Genomic DNA, 20,727 nt, shown 5'->3' on the forward strand with positions numbered 1-20,727 from the left:
CCTGTTTCCTTAAATAACGTAACTATCCGGCGAACGGTCCGGACACTTGGATGATGTCGTCCAGGATACCAAGCAGCATACATAGCACACGTCCGTTGGGCATTTTGATCAAAACGATATCGACCATTTCCACAATTGGTAAACAATGCATTTTAACACGGGTAATGTATCACGAAGCAAATACCGTCCGCACTGGCGGAATGTTTCGTGATACCACGTACTTATACGTTTGTGACTGTTACAGCGCTATCTATCACAAAGCGAAAAAAGTGGTCCAACTAAAAAATTCATACTTATTTACGTACGACACGAATATGTAATAAAAATGGCGGTTCCTATTTTAAAAAACGCAGTTGATAGCCGTTTGACCTATGGCAGCGCCATCTAGCGGGCCAACCATAGCGCCATCTGGTTTCCCCCTTCAAGCTAGACGAGTCTCGTTCTTTGTAGTTTTTTCGGTTCAAGCTTATTTCGTGAGATATTTGGTCCGGTCACGATCAATGGACCACCCTGTACACAGAATTGCAGAGCATGGGCAACGGAAAATCTGTTCACACCTCAACCGGTAGCGCTTCATTTTGCATAGGTAACTGCGTGGTGCGGGTTGACGGCATCTTTCAACGTAAGGCCATATTTCTTCGAGGACATGGGTTCTGCGGGTCTTGTTCTTGTACCATCACTGGTAAACGCTATGAGAATCTTTTGCGCACCTACGTCCTTACAGCGCTTCAACACCTTGGATATGTGGATAGGACCATTTTTATGCAAGGTGGCGCTATTCTGCACATTTGCAGAACCAGGAAGCAGCTGCTTTAGAGGCGATTTGGAAATGCTATAACTATCAGCCGTCGATCACCTGATATTGATCCATGTGACTTCTGGCTGGGGGGTTATCTGAAAGATGCTATATTCAGTGCTCAATTACGAACGTAGCAGAACTGAAGACGCATTGCTCAACGCATTCTGAACGTGGCCACTGACGCAGTCCAGTCTGTTGTGAAACATGCTGTTTCTTTGTTTCAGCTTGTGGCAGAAAACGGTGGACAGCATATTGAAAATGTCTTCCGCCAGTCTCACGACAACTAAAAATCCTGATAAGTGCAAGTACGATTCGCGCAAAAAGTGTTCGTACAATCTTAATTATGTTAATAGGTAGGAATCGAGAATCTGGAAGCTTTTCATCTTTTATCGACATCGACATTGGCATGATGTCGATCCTGGGCATTCCCTTACTTTCAAGAATGCTTTAACTTTAAATTTCAAATTTTTATGTAATTTTGCATTCGCCATTGTAATTTTTCATTTATTTTATTAATTTTGGAGCTATGTTAAGATGTCATGCTAACTGGCAATTAAAGACGCGTTGGATTCGTCTTCTCTTGTCCCTGTTGCGATTACTGGTAAGATTCGACGGACGTCTCCAGAGAAGAAAACAATACTGTCGGCCCTAGTATTATTGCTGTTATGCAAATTTCGATTTTTTCTGTGGAGTCCTTCAATGCATGTTTTATAGGATGTTGGAATCCCATTCCAAACCATGGCACTACAATCCTGCACCGATTACCAGTATTACTTTGGTTTTACGTCTTAGAGGCGCTATAACAGTAGTCGGCCGCCCGTAACGTCTGTCACGGCTAGGTGACAAAGGCATCGTTTTCAAAGCGGCAGGGGACTTCATTCCATCGTAGTTCAGCCAGTCACCACGAAATATTTGTAAATTACACACACGAACCTTCCTCGTGAATCACTCTTCCTGTTACTGAGAACCAGATCAGAATCTCTACGGTACTTTCCGATATTTTTAACAGATCATGAAGCTTCTAATAACAAGAAAATATTTTTATGTGGTATAAATACAATTTAATAATTTTCAGATTTTTTCTTTTACTTGTACTGTGAAACCTTGCTTCTTGCCAAATTTGACGAGTCGGCAACGGGAAGTACACCATATGTTTTGATGATTGTATTTGCAAGTAAATATATGACATAAGTAAATATGTGACATAAATGACCGTATCTTCTGATCGAGTTGGCTGAGAAGCCTAAATTTCTTACTTCGCCAAGGGTCCAATGACCCTAGTATGTGATATAAATTTTAACATGATCCTTCTGCCCCTCCCGAAGAAAAAGAAGTGTTAACAGTCGGATAGACAGACAGATACACTGTAAGACAGACAAGCGGACAAAAAAGAGATCCCATTCGGGTTCCGTTTACACCGACTGAGGTACTAAATCCTAGAAACCGATTTCACTGTTGCTTTTATGCTGTTTTTGACCTCAGGATAATTTAAAACCGATGTCGTCGTTGGTTTTATGCGGTTTTTGACCACAGGACAATCAAAACTCGATTTTTTCATCCAATGTAACAAGATCTTGCCATGGTGGACGGGCATACATAAGTGTGCCACAACTGTTTAATGGCAAACTTGTGCAGTCATGCACATTGGACAGTACGGATGGTTTTCTAGGCAAGTCACAGTAGCCATTGTACTGCAGTTCATTTATCATTTATAGCTAGACCAATTTATTTTAGGACGCTTAAAGCGTCATCTACTGGAATTCTTTGTTTTCATAACGTTTCTTCCTTCTTCAGTCATATTCCGTTCAAATCTGACGTCATTCCGAGCAGCTTTTCTTGTTTTTACAGTGTTTTGAAGCTGGAACTTGAATTAAAATCATCCTATATATAAAACTGTGGTACATATTCAGCAAACGGTAAATCGTGCAGATAATTTGACAAATGTATAACTGTCTTAAAATTTATCCCAAATTTCAGAGAAAGGATTAGTTTACAAGTTGTGATACTTTTTATTATTTTCAGGATCAGTGAACTAACCGTGGAAAGAATGATTAATCCATGGATGCAGTCTGATTTCATTTTCGAAAGGACTTCGTCAGCAAAAGAGTACTACGACCAACTGAAAATTTTGCACGGATTTACAAAGAAGGTACTGGTAACATGTTCATTCCCCTTTCTTTAAGGGTTTAACAAGAAGGCAAGAGAATGTATTTATTACTCTTTTCTACAATTTTACGAAGAAAGTATTGAAAAGATGTTCCCTCCGAATTTTGTGTACGTTTTCTGCAGCTTTACAAACAAGGGATTGACAACTGTTCTCGCCAAATTTTGTATGGCTGTGTCTGGTTGTCAGCGGCTCGGGGACTCGTGGTAGCGTTCTGGCTTCCCGAGCACGTCCAGGGATCGATTCCCGGCGGGGTCAGGGATTGTCACAAACCCCGCGATGACTGGGTGGTGTTGTGTTGTCTTCCTCATCATCATTCATCCCTATTAAGAGTCTGAGGAAGGCAACGGCAAACCACCTCCATTAGGACCTTGCCTAGTATAGCGGTGCGGGTCTCCCGCATCGTTCCCCTACACTTTGTCAAGGAGCATGTGGCTTCACTTCCATTTCCATTTGTCTGGTTGTTCATAGTATCGGCCAATCATTATTTTTATTCATGTTTTCCTGTATCTTAGCAGTATGTGACTGCTCGTAGATGTCGGTAAATGCACCATATGAGATTCACACTGCCCCTAAGATATGAATAACAATCAAAGCAATATCTGGAGCATTAGTGAAGAAATGAAGCAGTCACGAAATCTGGTGTCTTATTAGACGTGATGCTATATTCTTCAGCTTCTTCCAGCACGAGAACGAGCCTGTTGGTAGAGAGGAGGTCGTTCAACTTAAAATTCAATTCTGGAACGCGGTGTGTAATGATATTCTACACAGACAAGCACCACTATAAAAAAAACCGAAAGTACGTGGAATGATCCGAAGATCCCCTGGCAGTACACACGTGAGTAGTAATATAATGGCCCCACATTGCTACATTTTAGATTTTCTGGGGACCCAGCAGCACTTAAGAAGCTGATCATTTCGTAGAAAAGAAAAAAGTCTTGCCTATCGGCAGTCAGTCTTTCAGTCTGTAATCAGTTTTGAAGATACATAATGCCAGAGCCATATACCGTCCGGCCGGTGTGGCCGAGCGGTTCTAGGCGCTTCAGTCTGACCCCGCGCGACCGCTACGGTCGCAGGTTCGAATCCTGCCTCGGGCATGGATGTGTGTGATGTCCTTAGGTTATTTAGGTTTAAGTAGTTCTAAGTTCTCAGGGACTGATGACCTCAGTTGTTAAGTCCCATAGTGCTCAGAGCCATTTGAACCATCCATACACCACACCGGAAGCTAGCCTATCCTAGGAAAATTCCGTACCCCCGCCCCCCCCCCCTGGTACCGTTGAAGTGTCGGGCCCTCTGTAGAAGACTACAGTTGAGTCGTACACAGAAAACCTTAGGAGGGAATGCCATTTGGATGTGCTGTGGCCAGAAGTAGTGCCAAAGGGCTCTCAAGCACAAGAGAATACCTCGTAGTGTGTCGCCTAACACTTGAAATTAACTCCCGATTGTGCAAGAAAATATTTCACATTGTTAACACTCATTTATTAACGTATCTTACATTGATATCACACAAAGTTGCTCACCAAGAACCTAAAACGGGATATGTATCACCTGAATTTCATTACAATAAGCACTGTTTTAGATTTTTTCATATACCTCTATGGCTATTTCACCCTACAGTAGGAAGTTTCCTTGTTGTGCCACGGCAAGATATCACCACAGACAACCGCTCTGTAGTTTACTGCCACTTCTTTCACTAACTCAGAATCCTACCTCTCTCTTTTTCTTAGCGTTTCTTCTGCCGTACGGGGTCCACCGATTTCACGATTTAATAATTTATTATTAATCTGTGTGACCAGATATGTTTCCTGTCGCCTGAGTCGTCAGTTAATCTAAGGGAGGGAAGTCGTATGCGCCAGCTGTGTATGTACCATGAAACCGTTGTTCTGTGTGTTATCGTGTTTTTAACGCTTTGTGTATCGTACTTTCTGGGGAACGTAGAGCTGGCACGTAGCACGTAGCACGGGCAAGTAGCGCAACAAAACTACTTCGCGATAATGCGATAATCTACATCTACATACATGCTCCACAAGCCACTGTACGGTGCGAGGCGGAGGGTACCCTGCACCGCAACTAGTCGTTTCCTTTAGTGCTCCACTAGCAGATACAGCGAGGGATAACCGACTGTCTATGTGCCTCCGCATGGACGCCAATTTCTCACGTGTTATCTTCGTAGGCCCTTCGCGAAATGTATGCTGGCGACAGTAGGACCGTTCTGCAGTCAGCTCCAAATGCCAGTTCTCTTATCTTTTTCGGTAGTGTCCTTCGAAATGAATGTCTTCTTACCTCCAGGAATTCCCACTCGAGCTCCCGAAGCACATCCGAAACACTTGCATGGTGATCGAGCCTACCGGTAACAAATCTAGCAGCTCGCCTCTAAACTCCTTCGATGTCTTCTTGCAATCCGATCTGGTGCGGATGTCAAACACGCGAACAGTACTAAAAGAATAAATGGCACTAGCGTCCTATATGCGGTCTTCTTTACAGATGACGTCCACTTAACCTAAAATTCTCCCAAAGAACCGAAGTTGACCATTCGTCGACCCCATCACAATCCCCACATGCTCGTTCAATTCTATAACGCTTCGCAACGTTACATCGACTTATTTAAACGACGTGAGTGTGTCAAGCAGGTCGCTAGTAACGTTGTATTCTAACATTTCATTAACTTACATTTTTCTTCATCAACAGCCAGCTACCATTCATCACGCCAACCAGAAATTTTGACCTACAGTCACTTACCTTCGACACCTTCCTGCGCATCACAGAATCATCAGCGAAGAAATGCATATTGCTGCCCACCTAGTCTGCCAGATCATTTACGTATACAGAAAGTAGCAACGAGTCCTATCAGACTTCCTGAGACACTCCTGAATTAATCCTGTCTCCGATGAACACTCGTTATTCTGGAAAAAGTACTGGGTTTTATACTTAAGAAATCTTCTAGCCAATCACATATCTGGGAGCCTAATTCGTATGCACGCACCTTCGGTAACAGTCTCCAGTGGGGTACCGTGTTGAATGCTTTTCAGAAATCTAGAAATATGGAATCTGCCTTTTGCCCTTCATCCATAGTTCGCAATATATCATGTGAGAAAAGAGCAAGCTGGATTTCGCACGAGCAATGCTTTCTAAATCCGTGCTGAGTCGTGGACACGAGTTTTTCGATCTCTAGGAGATCTATTATGTTCGAACTCAGAATGTGCTCTAGAATTCTGAAGCAAACCGATGTTAAAGTTATTGGTCTGTAATTTTGTGGGTCCGTTCTCTTACCCTTGTTATAAACAGGAGTCACCTGCGCTTTTTGCCAGTCGCTTGGCACTTTGCGCTGGTCGAGAGATTCGCGATAAATGGAATCTATCTACGGGGCCAATGACGCAGAGTACTCTTCGTAAAACAGAACTGTGATTCCATCCGGACCTGACGACTTATTTGTTTCCAACTATTTCAGTTTTTCCTCTACGCCAGGGATCCTTATTAGAGTGTCATCCACAAGGGCCTCTGTGCGATGGGCAAACGACGGTACGTATCTACGATTCTCCTGCGTGAACCATTTCTTAAACATGGACTTTAAAACTTCGGCTTTTCTTTTGCTGTCTCCTACTGACAAGCCATACTGGTCAACGAGTGAGTGGATGGAAGCCTTAGACCCGCTTACCCGATTTTAGATTGGACCAAATTTTTTTCTCTTCGTTGATCCATTATGGATCGTGGGACGACGGCTGGCATTAACTTCTTGATGCAATAATTTACCAACAGCCGTATGTATTGTAGAAATTTATTTTATTTTATGAACTTCTATGTGCTACCAGTTTCGGCATTACATTGATGCCATCTTCAGGCCCCACTCGTCATAGTCGTAAAATCGCTATTCACGGAAGGAGCCTGGTCACCAAGACCTGTTGCAGGACGATGTGATTCACGCATCCAGTTATATGGCTCCTTCCGTGTATAGCGATTTTACGACCATGACGAGTGGGGCCTGAAGATGGCATCAATGTAATGCCGAAACTGGTAGCACGTAGAAGTTCATAAAATGAAATAAATTTCTACAATACATGCGGCTGTTGGTAAATTATTGCATCAAGAAAATTTTTTCTGGTTCTCCGCCAGATCTTTAGCCATGGTAAAACTGTTGTAGCTGTTGTATGCTTCGCACATAGATCTTTTTACAGACGCACAAATCTCTACTAATCCTTGCCTGTACGGTGGGTCTTTTCCGCTCTTACCTGTCCTGATCACGATTCACAATCTGTTTAAACTTTGCCCATAATTCCTCTATGTCCATCATTCTGGAACTTAATGATTGCAGTTCATTGTCTAAGTGAGACTGCTTATCTGGTCTTTCTAGCATAAACATTCTCCTAGTTGTCTTGACTGATTCATTAACTTTCGTAATGATAGTCGCACTGATCACATCGTGATCAATAATCCCGGTCTCTATACTGACAACATCGATAAAGTTGGTCCTGTTTTATCTACAAGGTCCAAGATGCTTCCATTGCGCGTGGGCTGCAGAACTAGCTACTCAAGACAGTTTTCGGAAAATGTGTTCAAAGACTGTCTGTTGTAGCCCCTCCAACGAATCCAAAAAAGGCCCAGTCTATAATCGGTAGGTGAAAGAACCAACTAGTATTGTGTGATCTGGGTATTTATGCAAAACTGACCATAGATTTCCTTTGAATGACTCTAGAACTGTCATAGCGGAGTCGGGTGGTCGTTAAAAACATCCAACAACTAACTTGGTTTCACCTAGCCTGTTATGCGAGACCAGATAACATCACTATCACACTCAGTATCAACCTCAGTACAGACAACTTTTTTTTCGAATGCAGTGAACGTCCCCCCCCCACCCCCCACCCACCTCCCCACCCCCTACGGCATCTAATATGTCTTTCCGATAAACATTCCAAGACTCGATAAATATCTCGCAGCCTTTTACTTTGGATTTTTAGCCAGCTCCCAGTTCCAAGAATAATGTGAGGTTGAGAATTTTCCTGGAGGCCAATAAATTCCGGAACTTTATTTCGAACACTTCGACAGTTTACTGATAAAATTTTTACAGTCGAACTGTCTTTGCTGTGAACGTGGTCTGACTTCTCAATACGCGTATCGGCTGGCAAGTGTTCGTGAGAGTGTCTCAAACTACCGACTAGACTAAAAAACCCCATGTGCACTCCACAAGAGCTCTGTTACCCCAGTAGGTGCTTCCTTTGATTAGTTCTTTTGCACGGCATTTCTAGCAGTTACAGATACAAAGGCACCTCGTGCCACTGTTTAACCATGACAATTGTTATCAGTTTCGGCGTTTTGCTTACTTTTGTTCTTTTCCCATTTATTCAAGTTACGCATAATTAAGTAGATAGTGTTGACCATTGTTAGACTTGCTAGCTACGAAGTACTGACTAAAAAGCCGCCATTTCTTCCCTCCAACAGACGATACTGACCAGTGCCTGCAATAGTTACTATACCATTAAACCTCGTGCACTCTGACATGCCTTATGTGTTGCAGGTGATAGCTGAGAGGAAATCAGCCCGTAAAACGAGTGAATCCCAAGTGAAGGCACCGCAGGATGACGACCTAGGTACGTGCTTTCCAGTTTAGAAATCAGACAGAATAATACCGAGTTGTCTGTGGTAAGGATACTCGCTCACAACCTAATTACGCTTACAGGTAGAAAACGACGTGTGGCTTTTCTGGACTTGCTGCTGGACGCTTCTGAGGATGGTCAGAAACTTGACGACCAGGAGCTGCAGGAGGAAGTGGACACCTTCATGTTTGAGGTGAGACCTGCTATTGCGATGGTTCTGCTACTTGAAAAGAGGGAGACATCAGCAACTGAAATTTAATATATGGAGAAGTTGTTCTGAGTTTAAGGCGTTTAATTATTATTGCTGCAATAACTTTGATAACAGAAACAGGACAGTACAGAAGGAAAAGCTGTAGTCTCAGGACAAGCGTGCGTTTAGTGCAGCAAGGTGATTGTCGTAATATTCAACATGGACTGAAGATTTCCAGGTATTCGATACCTTCGTGATCCACAGAATGAACGACTATACATTTATATTCCGTTTTCAAAGACATCATTGTCACGCGATATGATGTTTTACTGACGTATTTCTGACGTAGGATTCTCAGGTGCCTGCCCAAGTCACGACTAAAGTTCTCCACGGTATTTCGGTAGACAGATTCGTTGCCATCTTCAGCTGACTGCTGACAACTGCTGCTCCAGACTTACCGGTGTCCTATATATGTTTGCCGCTACCCCGTCCATCATTTCGCTCCTATTGTAATTGGTAACTCGTTATCTAAAATATTGAAAAAAAGTTCTTCAAATAATGTGCTCATGAGATTCGCAAAATCCATATACTAAGCTCCTGCTGCCCTAGCACCACGAATAATCCACCCCTGAACGTGGGTACAAGTCAATTCCGAGAATCGTTTCTTTCCTCCTCGTTCTTTGATTGTGTCTTGAGTCAGGTCAACGAATTTCGACAATTTCAACTCTTCCATCTTGTCTACCGTCTCATCTCCAGTTCTCTTGTCAGTCGTCAAGTCTCCAGATATTTTTTCTGTCAGGTGCTGAGCTTCCCATCGCCTGTTAACGTTTCAACTAGCCCACTTAAGTAACCTAACTAATGTGAATGAAGTTCAGTCCAACATGACTTTACAATGATGTGTTTGACTAATACGAACAGTCATGTGTGTGGTATTGCATAGATTAATGGATGATTTGATAAGGAGTTTAGGGCTCGAAACTATTCATCGACAGAGAACATTAATATTGCAACTTCTAAGGTTTTTTGCAATTTTTTGGATAATTTGATAAATGCTTGTGGGTTGTGCTGGTTCATAAAAGTTGGTACCTACGTATCATCTCTCTGAAGTATAGTATAAGGTCTTGCCACCTCGACGCTACATAATTTTCTATCATCAACATATCCAGTTTCACTTGATCTTGTCAACACTCATCAAAATGGCTCTGAGCACTATGGGACTTAACTTCAGAGGTCATCAGTCCCCTAGAACTTAGAACTACTTAAACCTAACTAACCTAAGGACGTCACACACATCCATTCCCGAGGCAGGATTCGAACCTGCGACCGTAGCGGTCGCGTGGTTCCAGACTGTAACGCCTAGAACCGCTCTGTCACTCCGTCCGGCTCTCCGCAATCACTCGCATTGTCATTGCTGCCTCTTCTCTAAAGTCTGCACATACAAATTTATTTTTCAGAACCGGTGTCCACCACTTTGATGATTTCGTATATACAAATCTTCAGGTGAATGCGGTTAGACGCATCCGGAAATAATGAGTACTTGTGCACAGATACAAGCTGTTTTCTGATTTCTTATTCATCTATCCCGGACGGTAATGTTTCTACAGTTGCTGTGGTGGTTACCGATGAGTTGAATGAGGCGGTACTGCCCCGATGCGACGTAACTCGTCTGTCAGTTCTCTGAGTTCTACTCCCTAACGGTTGTTTTCTTCTTCACTTCGGATCGTTACGTTCTCCCTTCCATTACTATTCGAATTTCTGCTACTCTCCTTCTCTCTCCTGGGTGTATCTAACGTCTCTTTGTCCTTCTGATTAACGTGGGCGTGTGTTTCGCCAAACTGTTCGAAATTTATAATTTCTTCGTTCACGCGTAGGCTTGCTTACTGGTACTGTTCGATCGGACGTGGTTTCGTTACGCATTGACAGCTGCTCGACGGCGGTGGTTAATACCTCGACTTTATCGATTACATTTCCTAGAATATTCTTGCGCGATTTTACGTACTGCTCTTCCCATGCTCCGACAGTCTCAATATTTCCATGTTTGTGTCAATATTCTGCGTTTTGGTATCCATGTTCCGCACATAGGTATCGTTGTTCTTCGTGTTGGTGTCAATCTCTTTTTTTAGTCCGTCTGTCATTCCATTGGTATTGTGCCTTAATCACCCCCTTAGCATTCCTCATTAATGTGTCTACTTTTGTGTTAAAGCCTTGTGTCTGCTCATTTATTTTCTTCATGATTGTTTCGTTGCCTAGCTATCAGTTTTCTTGTCTTTCCTTCACATGATCATCCAGTTTCTGCTTCTCAGCCATAACTTGTTCGTCTATCTTGTTTAGCTTTTCAAATTGCTTCTTATTTTCTTCAAACTGGGTGTCCCCCTCTTCCTCAACGTTCTTAAATAAAATTTTCACTTTTATAGAAATGTTTGTCCACTTTCTTAAACTGCACGTCCTTTTCTTCCTTGCTTTTCTAGAATTGCGCTCCATTTTCCTTGAACTGTTCGATCAGAAAGCTCTTCAGGTCTAGTTCTGCAGGTGGTTGATATGTGGGTTCAGGAGTAGCATCACTCTGCGCTGCGCTTTCATGACCTATTGTTTCTGAAATCTCCACTACCTGTGAATTTTCTACTTGTCTTCTAAATTCAGCTTCAGACACTTCGTCATTAACCTGCTCCTTACGATGCTCATTCTCTATATTAGTTTCATTTTGTGATGCTGTTTCTCATGGCTCACTAAAACGGACATGCTGGGTATTCTCCTCCTATACTTCCATATTAGAATAACTGCTTAACATTTCTAAATTACCTGAAAGCTCTCTGTCCCTCTCTTCTATACTCATTCTTGCTAAACCACTCTTTCACGCCCTCGTAAATTTCGGGGTGCTCTGACACTATCCTCACTTAACGTTTGAATGAAATTAACGAAGCATCTATAAAATTTATCAAATCTCAAGTACACACTTTAATTCAATCCTCTCCTAATTCAGAACACACAAAGTACACAGAAAACAAATCAACTCCTCTCCTCTTCAGCTGGACTACAATAGACATACAGCAGCCTTACCTACTGGAAAATATACATAAAATGGTTAGAAACCGACAACTTAAAATAATTTTAGTTTAGCTAAATGAATGAACTGTGAGATGGCAAATGCAAATCTTTCTTGAAAATTTAAGTAAAAACGACAAATTTTTATGACTCTAACGGCTGCATCAGATGTTCGCAAATAAACGAATCCTTTGCGGGAGTCGCAAACTGTACATTGTTGCGGAATTGAGGAGTGCTTGCTAACGTATGCAGTGTGAATCAAATGTGTATTAATGGTCCACTACATCTGACGTAATTACGTCGTTGCCCTCTATCTAATGACCAAGGAATTCGTTGTCTACAAAATAAAATGAGAATCGCAATAAACTCAGTTTATTACATTAAAATGCGTGAAATGCGTGATAAATGGTTTGCCAAAGCTTAATGATGTTAAGCTAACGCTTTGGCATGCCTGGGATTGGAATATGGAGTATGATTCAGGAGAACACATGTCAGGATAAACTATTATATTCAAGTAAGTCGTAGTGTGGTTGCCAAAGGGTTAGAGTGTGAAAAGAGAAAGCGCTACAAGAGCATGCGTTTGCATTTATGGCCGAAGTTGGAAGCATGCTGAACCACTAACTACAGGTAGGTCTCTTGAACGAAGTTTCAAATTACTGAATCTTGTTAAAAATGATTCGACTTTCCCTACAGTTTGTATCACTGTTGCGGCAGGATACCGCCGTATTAATCACTAGGTGGAGGCTAAAGCGGCTGCAGAAGCAGCCATCGGTTTCATACCAAACCACTTGCATCTGCGTCTAATTCGGGTCAGCCAGATAAATTCTTAAGACACTTGGTCATTAAATCTGCTCTAAGAAGGGTTTGGCTGGGGAGATGCTCATCCCTAATCGTCTAATGATAGCTCATGGCTGCAGAGTATTGCTGTGCCGCCTGCTTCCTCAAATGGTTCAAATGGCTCTGAGCACTATGGGACTTAACTGCTACGGTCATCAGTCCCCTAGAACTTAGAACTACTTAAACCTAACTAACCTAAGGACAGCACACAACACCCAGCCATCACGAGGCAGAGAAAATCCCTGACCCCGCCGGGAATCGAACCCGGGAACCCGGGCGTGGGAAGCGAAAACGCTACCGCACGACCACGAGATGCGGGCTCCTGCTTCCTCCAAGGAGGATTCAGATCTCTGAGTTTTCCTGTCGTAGTATATGATTGGCTGAACATTAAATATTCCGAGAGCTGACCAGTAAGAAATTATCTTAAAAGATATTTACCTCCTTCCCTTGCTCTTGCTTCAGGCAGTTAGTAGGTAACAAGCTTCGTAACGCTTGGCACTGAAAACCGGATCCTACTCTCTTTCTGCCTTTGCCTACCGCCAATGAAGATGGACCTCCTTAAGCACAGCCGTGTTTCTCGCTCTCACTTATAAATTGTCTATGTATGCAGTCTTAGAGGCCGGCCGGGGTGGCCGAGCGGATCTAGGCGCTACAGTCTGTAACCGCCGGACCGCTACGGTCACAGGTTCGCAGCCTTCGAATCCTGCCTCGGGCATTGATGTGTCTGATGTCCTCAGGTTAGTTAGATTTAAGTAGTTCTAAGTTCTAGGGGACTGATGACCTCAGAAGTTAAGTCCCATAGTGCTCAGAGCCATTTGAACCATTTTTGAACACAGTCTTAACGGTTTTCACATTGTGTTAAGTATTTTGTTTTGCAGATCTTAGCTCCGTGATGGTGTCCCATAGTATTCAAAGGCATCTCAAACTTTGCTATACCTCATTCCACTTGTAAGCGTAGGCTTCCGCGGCCGTTGTCATCTTCAATAAAATTCTTCAGGGTATCAGACCGCATCGTCATAATTTAAAATGCGCCAACGTTTCGGCCAGCGTTGCAGCTAGCCTTCATCAGGGCCTTACGTTAAACTACTAAATGAAACACACTTGGTTCCTTAAATAGCTGCACGAGAAAACCGTGTCGTTGCTTGATTGGCTAGAAAGGAGGAGGAAGAGGGGTGCAAGGTATGCTTTATTGGTGTTTCCTTTATTAAATGTCATTGGCTGAAATAGCTGTTTTCTATTGGTCTTTATATTATTCCACCCCATTGGAGGAGACGGACGAATAGCGAACAGGTGATGGCTGTGACGTCACACTGTTTACATGCTGTCCAGAAGCCGGCTGCGGTGTGCCATTGCTTTGTGTGCTCGCGACCACTACTGCGGCTCTCCACGTGTCTGCATGAGCCGCCACGGCTCTACCGCCGCTCCGTAGCCCTGCTATTGCAGGCAGCCAAGACCTGGGAAGCTTGTACCCGTCCTCTCTATTCATGTTGGCGGGTCTTTTGGCTATTTCTATCGCCTCTCTAATCTTTCTTTTGAAAGTGAGAGGCTGTTTCGCCAGGACGCGGGCTTCTTGCAAAAATATTGGTTTCCCGCACTCGTCTCGGTGTTCCGCCACTGCTGACTTAGTGTGTTGTTTCAGGCGGATATATCTTTCATGTTCCGAGAGCCTTGTGCTAATCGGACGTCCCGTCTCACCTATGTAGACTAATCCACACGCACAACCAATTTCATACACGCCAGCTGTGTGTAGTTTGTCAACTGCATCCTTGGTAGAACCGAGCATGTCTGATATTTTGTTTCTGCTTCGGAAAATTGGTTTGATGTCGGCTTTTCGTAGAATTTTGCCAATACGTTCGGTGACTCCTTGTACATATGGTAACACAGCAATGCTCTGTGCCTCCTTCTCCTCTTCCCTATTCGTCTTCTCCCTCATTCCACTTCTTCCACTTTAAGATATTATCTTCAACGGTCTGTATATTTCGATGAAACCTGACGTTTCACTGTTGTGTCCAAAACTGCATTCTTCCGGGTCTCTGCCAACAATGGCTTGCGTCCTGCGAACACATAATTCATTGAAAACAGATTTTGTGGTCATGGCACAACTGGAGATGCAATCTGTATTGCTACTTTCAGCGAGCGCTGCCGACGGCGGCTTGTTTCAAAGCATGGCCATTCTGGACACGAGGTGTTCTCTCCTACAGATGTCAAGTCCCTTCTGCTAAATCTCCTGCGGTGGTCTCCCAGCCCGGTTTATGACTTACAGAGCGTTCATTCGCTCCCGGTTAGTGATACCTTTCTTTCGAAGAGCCTTCTTCTTTAGGTGAACATCCATTTCAACATAGGAAATTGTAATCTAAATTAGTTAAGTCACTGGTACTGATACATATTTTATTTGTCGGCGGGGATTAATTTTTGCGATTTGGTTGGACTCTTTATTGCAGATTTTACATCCTTTACGGGACGGTTTGGGAAAGAGATGTGTATAACAATATTGATGTCTTTTTTGGTCGCCATTGTGGGTGGTGATGATGATGATTATTGGGATAGTACGCCTGCTCCAAACTCTACCCTCCGGTGTCTCAGCTATCGCTGTCGGATCCTCACCTCACTATACAGGAATGCTTTTCTTTTTCAACACCCAGTGCAGGGTTCCATGCCTGACTCATTTGTAGACCATCTTGGGCCCTGAAGTTGCTGACCTCTTTGATCATTCAATCCAGTGAGAAGAAAAACTATGTAACTCTGTTTTCTGTACCCTTTGGTAGGGTCAGCTTTTATGCTATGTTCTGCACAACAGCTCATTTGGTGGTGTGGCGTACCTCACTGTAGCGACTGTATTCATCTATCTTCTTCTGGGCAAACAGTTTCCCCAAGGTATGCCTTACAGCAGGGGTGGGTAATTGTTTTGGCTCGGGGGCCGCATTATAGACACAGAGGTTAGCGGAGGGCCACAAATTATAAACCTTTCACTTCTAATGCCATATATATATATATATATATATATATATATATATATATATATATATATATATATATATATATACACTCCTGGAAATTGAAATAAGAACACCGAGAATTCATTGTCCCAGGAAGGGGAAACTTTATTGACACATTCCTGGGGTCAGATACATCACATGATCACACTGACAGAACCACAGGCACATAGACACAGCCAACAGAGCATGCACAATGTCGGCACTAGTACAGTGTATATCCACCTTTCGCAGCAATGCAGGCTGCTATTCTCCCATGGAGACGATCGTAGAGATGCTGGATGTAGTCCTGTGGAACGGCTTGCCATGCCATTTCCACCTGGCGCCTCAGTTGAACCAGCGTTCGTGCTGGACGTGCAGACCGCGTGAGACGACGCTTCATCCAGTCGCAAACATGCTCAATGGGGGACAGATCCGGAGATCTTGCTGGCCAGGGTAGTTGACTTACACCTTCTAGAGCACGTTGGGTGGCACGGGATACATGCGGACGTGCATTGTCCTGTTGGAACAGCAAGTTCCCTTGCCGGTCTAGGAATGGTAGAACGATGGGTTCGATGACGGTTTGGATGTACCGTGCACTATTCAGTGTCCCCTCGACGATCACCAGTGGTGTACGGCCAGTGTAGGAGATCGCTCCCCACACCACGATGCCGGGTGTTGGCCCTGTGTGCCTCGGTCGTATGCAGTCCTGATTGTGGCGCTCACCTGCACGGCGCCAAACACGCATACGACCATCATTGGCACCAAGGCAGAAGCGACTCTCATCGCTGAAGACGACACGTCTCCATTCGTCCCTCCATTCACGCCTGTCGCGACACCACTGGAGGCGGGCTGCACGATGTTGGGGCGTGAGCGGAAGACGGCCTAACGGTGTGCGGGACCGTAGCCCAGCTTCATGGAGACGGTTGCGAATGGTCCTCGCCGATACCCCAGGAGCAACAGTGTCCCTAATTTGCTGGGAAGTGGCGGTGCGGTCCCCTACGGCACTGCGTACGGTCTTGGCGTGCATCCGTGCGTCGCTGCGGTCCGGTCCCAGGTCGACGGGCACGTGCACCTTCCGCCGACCACTGGCGACAACATCGAAGTACTGTGGAGACCTCACGCCCCACGTGTTGAGCAATTCGGCGGTACGTCCACCCGGCCTCCCGCATGCCCACTATACGCCCTCGCTCAAAGTCCGTCAAGTGCACATACGGTTCACGTCCACGCTGTCGCGGCATGCTACCAGTGATAAAGACTGCGATGGAGCTCCGTATGCCACGGCAAACTTGCTGACACTGACGGCGGCGGTGCACAAATGCTGCGCAGCTAGCGCCATTTGACGGCCAACACCGCGGTTCCTGGTGTGACCGCTGTGCCGTGCGTGTGATCATTGCTTGTACAGCCCTCTCGCAGTGTCCGGAGCAAGTATGGTGGGTCTGACACACCGGTGTCAATGTGTTCTTTTTTCCATTTCCAGGAGTATATATATATATATATATATATATATATATAATGCCAGTTTTCTTTCTTTCTAGTCACGTATCACACACAGAGTTGCAATTTCGGGTGTAGTAGTGAAAGCGTTAAAATGCACTGGTTAGTTAGCTTTACATTTCATAAAAGGTATAATAAAAATCATTATATGTAAATGAAAGTGTCAGAAGCAAATGGGTATAAGTATACTTCTTATAATTTTGATAAGACTAAAGTCACTTGTACCTCTTTCCTTCTGACATCCTCAAGTAAGATAGTTGTGTTCAGTTTCATTTATTTTGCTAATTTAATATCATGTCCAAGTACATTAAATTTTAAAACAAGTTTAATGGGATAAATGCATCCTATCACATTTTTTTTAAAATCAGGAGTCAGACTGCTAATTGATATTCTCATCACAGCCTGCAAATTACTGTCTTTTAAACAGCTTCAGTATTTGCTCTTGTTGATTTTCAAGCAAGAAAAACTTTGTTCACAAATATATGTCGATCCAAACATGGGGAACATTTGGCCTGCAAATTTCTTGATACATGGAAATTTTTCAGCTGACAAAGATTGATAAAAGTCAACTAAAGTTACAGCACTAAACATTTCTTTCACTGCGTGATCTGCGTGCATGTCAATCAGTTCAAGTTGTAACTCCCGTGGTGCAGTGTCAATATCAGCAGTGATGGGATATGATAAAACATTAAATTGAGGCTCAATTTTCTTAAAATCCTTAAATCTTGTAATAATCTCAGCCTCTAACTCTGCAGATAATCCCTAATCTTAGCTGAAACGCTTCCAGGTACTTTCTGTTTCCCTAGTAAAGGGAAATGACAAAATTTGCCTTCATTTGCTTGCCTTGCTTACAGACCTAGTTTTGTTTTAAATGGTTTGACATGTGTCCACATTTCATGAGCAAACAACCCCTTTCCCTGCAATCTCACATTCAGCTCATTCAGTTTTTCAAAAATATCAGCTGCAAACATCATCTCATATCTCCACTCTTCATGTCCTATTTTTGCAACAAAATCATGAGATACCTCCTTAGTGTCCAGAAATAAAATAGTTTCATCCTGTAATGCCGAGACTCTTTTTAATACTTTGCCCAAGCTCACCCACCTCACACTGTTATGGTAAATTACATCTTCATGTTCTGTCCACACCTCCTCAAGAAGAGATTTGAACTGTCTGCTCACCCACCTCACACTGTTATGGTAAATTACATCTTCATGTTCTGTCCACACCTCCTCAAGAAGAGATTTGAACTGTCTTTGATGGAGTGCACTTGCTCTGATTGTGTTCGCAACACCAACAACAGGATCTACCACATGCTTTAAGTCTAGTGCAATCTTGCAGAGCCTTTCCTGATGGAAAATACAATGAAAATCCAAAATATCACTATCTGTGTCTTCAGCTTGTAACTTGTTTTTAAAAGTTTCACCATACCTATATTTTTCCCACAGAAAGCTCTGGCCCCATCTGTTGTAATGCTTACCATTTTGTTCCAGGATAAGCCACTTGTTTCCACACAATTAACAACACATTCTAACAAGTCCTGACCAGTGGTTCTATCTTTCATGGATTCTGCATCAATTAATTCCTCGGTGATGACGAAATGTTCATTAATTCCACGGATAAAGATGGGTACTTATGCAGTGTCTTCAATATCTGTGCTTTCGTCCATTGCCAGTTAAAACCAAGCAAAATCTTCGCTCACAGTCTTTAGCTGGTCTGCAAGTCCATCACTATTTAAAACAATGCGCTACGCTATAGTCCTCCTTGACGACGAAATGCTCTCAAATTGTTTTTAACCTCAGGACGCAATACAATTGCACACTCTACCATGCACTGTTTAATAAACTCGCCATCCGAAAAAGGTTTGTTTCGTTTAGCAAGGTTATAAGCGACCATGAAACTCGCTTCTGTAGCACTATTTTGAAGCCATGTTTGCTTCGTAAATAACGCTTGTTGCTTCTTCAAGCGTTTAACGAACTCCGCTGCTTTTATTTTTCGTTCTTCATCTGAACGTTTGCAGCCAAAGTCATTGTGTTTTGTTTCGTGATGTCGTTTCAGATTGTACTCCTTGAATACGGCAACTGTATCATGGCATAGTAAGCATGCGGCTTTATTTCCTGCATCAATAATGAAATGTTTGGTAGTCCAGTCTTCATTGAACAGACGGCACTTATCACCGACTTTACGCTTCTTCTTACGAGTCATTATCGCACTGAAGTATAAAAAAATAGATATTACGTTGTACTGCTGCACAGACAAAACACAAGTAACCACCTGAAAAAGAAGAAAATTACACTGAACGTCGTACTATTCACTCGGCGCGGGAGAAATACAGCGCTCCCATCAGCCACCGCGTGGAGCATAAATTTGCGCCAATAGCGGGATGCACAGTGCTTTTTTCCGTGCCCGTGGTGGCTGATGGTAGTGCTACCATAATCCACCGCGCCCACATGCAGGTAGGTTGGTTGCGTGACTGTAGAGACATCTGTCGGTAGTATGCACTACCAAGTAGCGCAGACGCTCGCGGATTTTTTTAGTCGCACGGGGAAGGGAAATTTCGTTTTTCCTATGATTTTTGTAAATGTCTTGGCGGGCCACACAAAACCCCTCCGCGTGCCACATGTGGCCCGCGGGCCGCTATTTGCCCACCCCTGCCTTACAGCAATGGGAGGAAATATGAATGGACCTTGAAACTACTAGGTCCAGTAAAGCGTGAAGTAGGCTTTCGCAAATCAGGGATCTACCAAATCCTCTGCCAGTGTGCCAAAGCAAAAACTGGGAAACTATATACATGTTGGAAGAGAGGTGCCGTGTACGTAGGCGTCACACTGAATTACGCCAGACCATCAAACGAACATGGCCAACCACAGTATAAACCACAACACCGAGAAAATACTTTGGTAAGCTTTCTCCATCTGGGACTGAGTGGTTAAATCCATTGAAATTAGAGTCCAAGAGGTCCAATTAATACAGATGGCAGCTTACATCTCAGTTAGGCAATGCTCCTTGCATTGAGCCTGTCACCGCCACCCATTGCGTCAGCCACACGGACAGTAAATGTAGGTGAGTTCCTGAGGGTGTAACGGAGAACATATGTAGGGCGCCGACAAAAGTAGAGCACCAGTTATCAGGAATGACCAGAAAACGGCAACAAATCCGTTTGCAGAAATATTGTGGAGACAGGACCGGCGGATACCCAAAAATTCTACAAGATATCTTTGCCATCTTTGACTGTTAAAATTGCTTTATTTATGACTAGATATGGGAATTAAAGTCATTCGGCCATTCTTAAGGCATAACAATTCTGTACTTTAGCACATGTGAAATTCAGAAACTATCAGAAGTTCTAAAGCATGAAATAGTTCCACCTGAAGATGGCACTGTAGGCTGAAAAAACAATAGTGGACTTCGTCAATAAGTGATTTTAACATTCAAAGACGACAGTGACGACTTTTAAAGAACTGTATATGAAAGTGAATTCCATCCGAGAAATGAAAATATCTTCCATTAACTTCTTAGTACCGTGATCCTCATACTATCTGGACTACATGCGATCGCACTGTGTTAGCTTACAGAACCAACACACATGATACAGTTCTGAGCTGCCAGTCTGTCGATTAAAGGATGATTAGATTTAG

General features: G+C 43.5%; 1 protein-coding gene across 3 annotated transcripts in view; it reads left to right on the forward strand.

The window, feature by feature from the left end:
• The window catches only part of LOC126095282 (cytochrome P450 4C1-like), a 355,750-nt gene that overhangs the window by 71,214 nt on the left and 263,809 nt on the right, over positions 1-20,727 (forward strand). For all 3 annotated transcript variants that reach the window (XM_049910043.1, XM_049910042.1, XM_049910045.1), the window contains 3 exons: positions 2,822-2,948; positions 8,473-8,545; positions 8,635-8,744. In XM_049910043.1, the coding sequence (XP_049766000.1) occupies positions 2,822-2,948; positions 8,473-8,545; positions 8,635-8,744 (310 nt within the window). The remainder of the gene's footprint in view (positions 1-2,821; positions 2,949-8,472; positions 8,546-8,634; positions 8,745-20,727) is intronic.

Source organism: Schistocerca cancellata, chromosome 8, assembly GCF_023864275.1.
Source record: "Schistocerca cancellata isolate TAMUIC-IGC-003103 chromosome 8, iqSchCanc2.1, whole genome shotgun sequence".
NCBI lineage: Eukaryota > Metazoa > Arthropoda > Insecta > Orthoptera > Acrididae > Schistocerca > Schistocerca cancellata.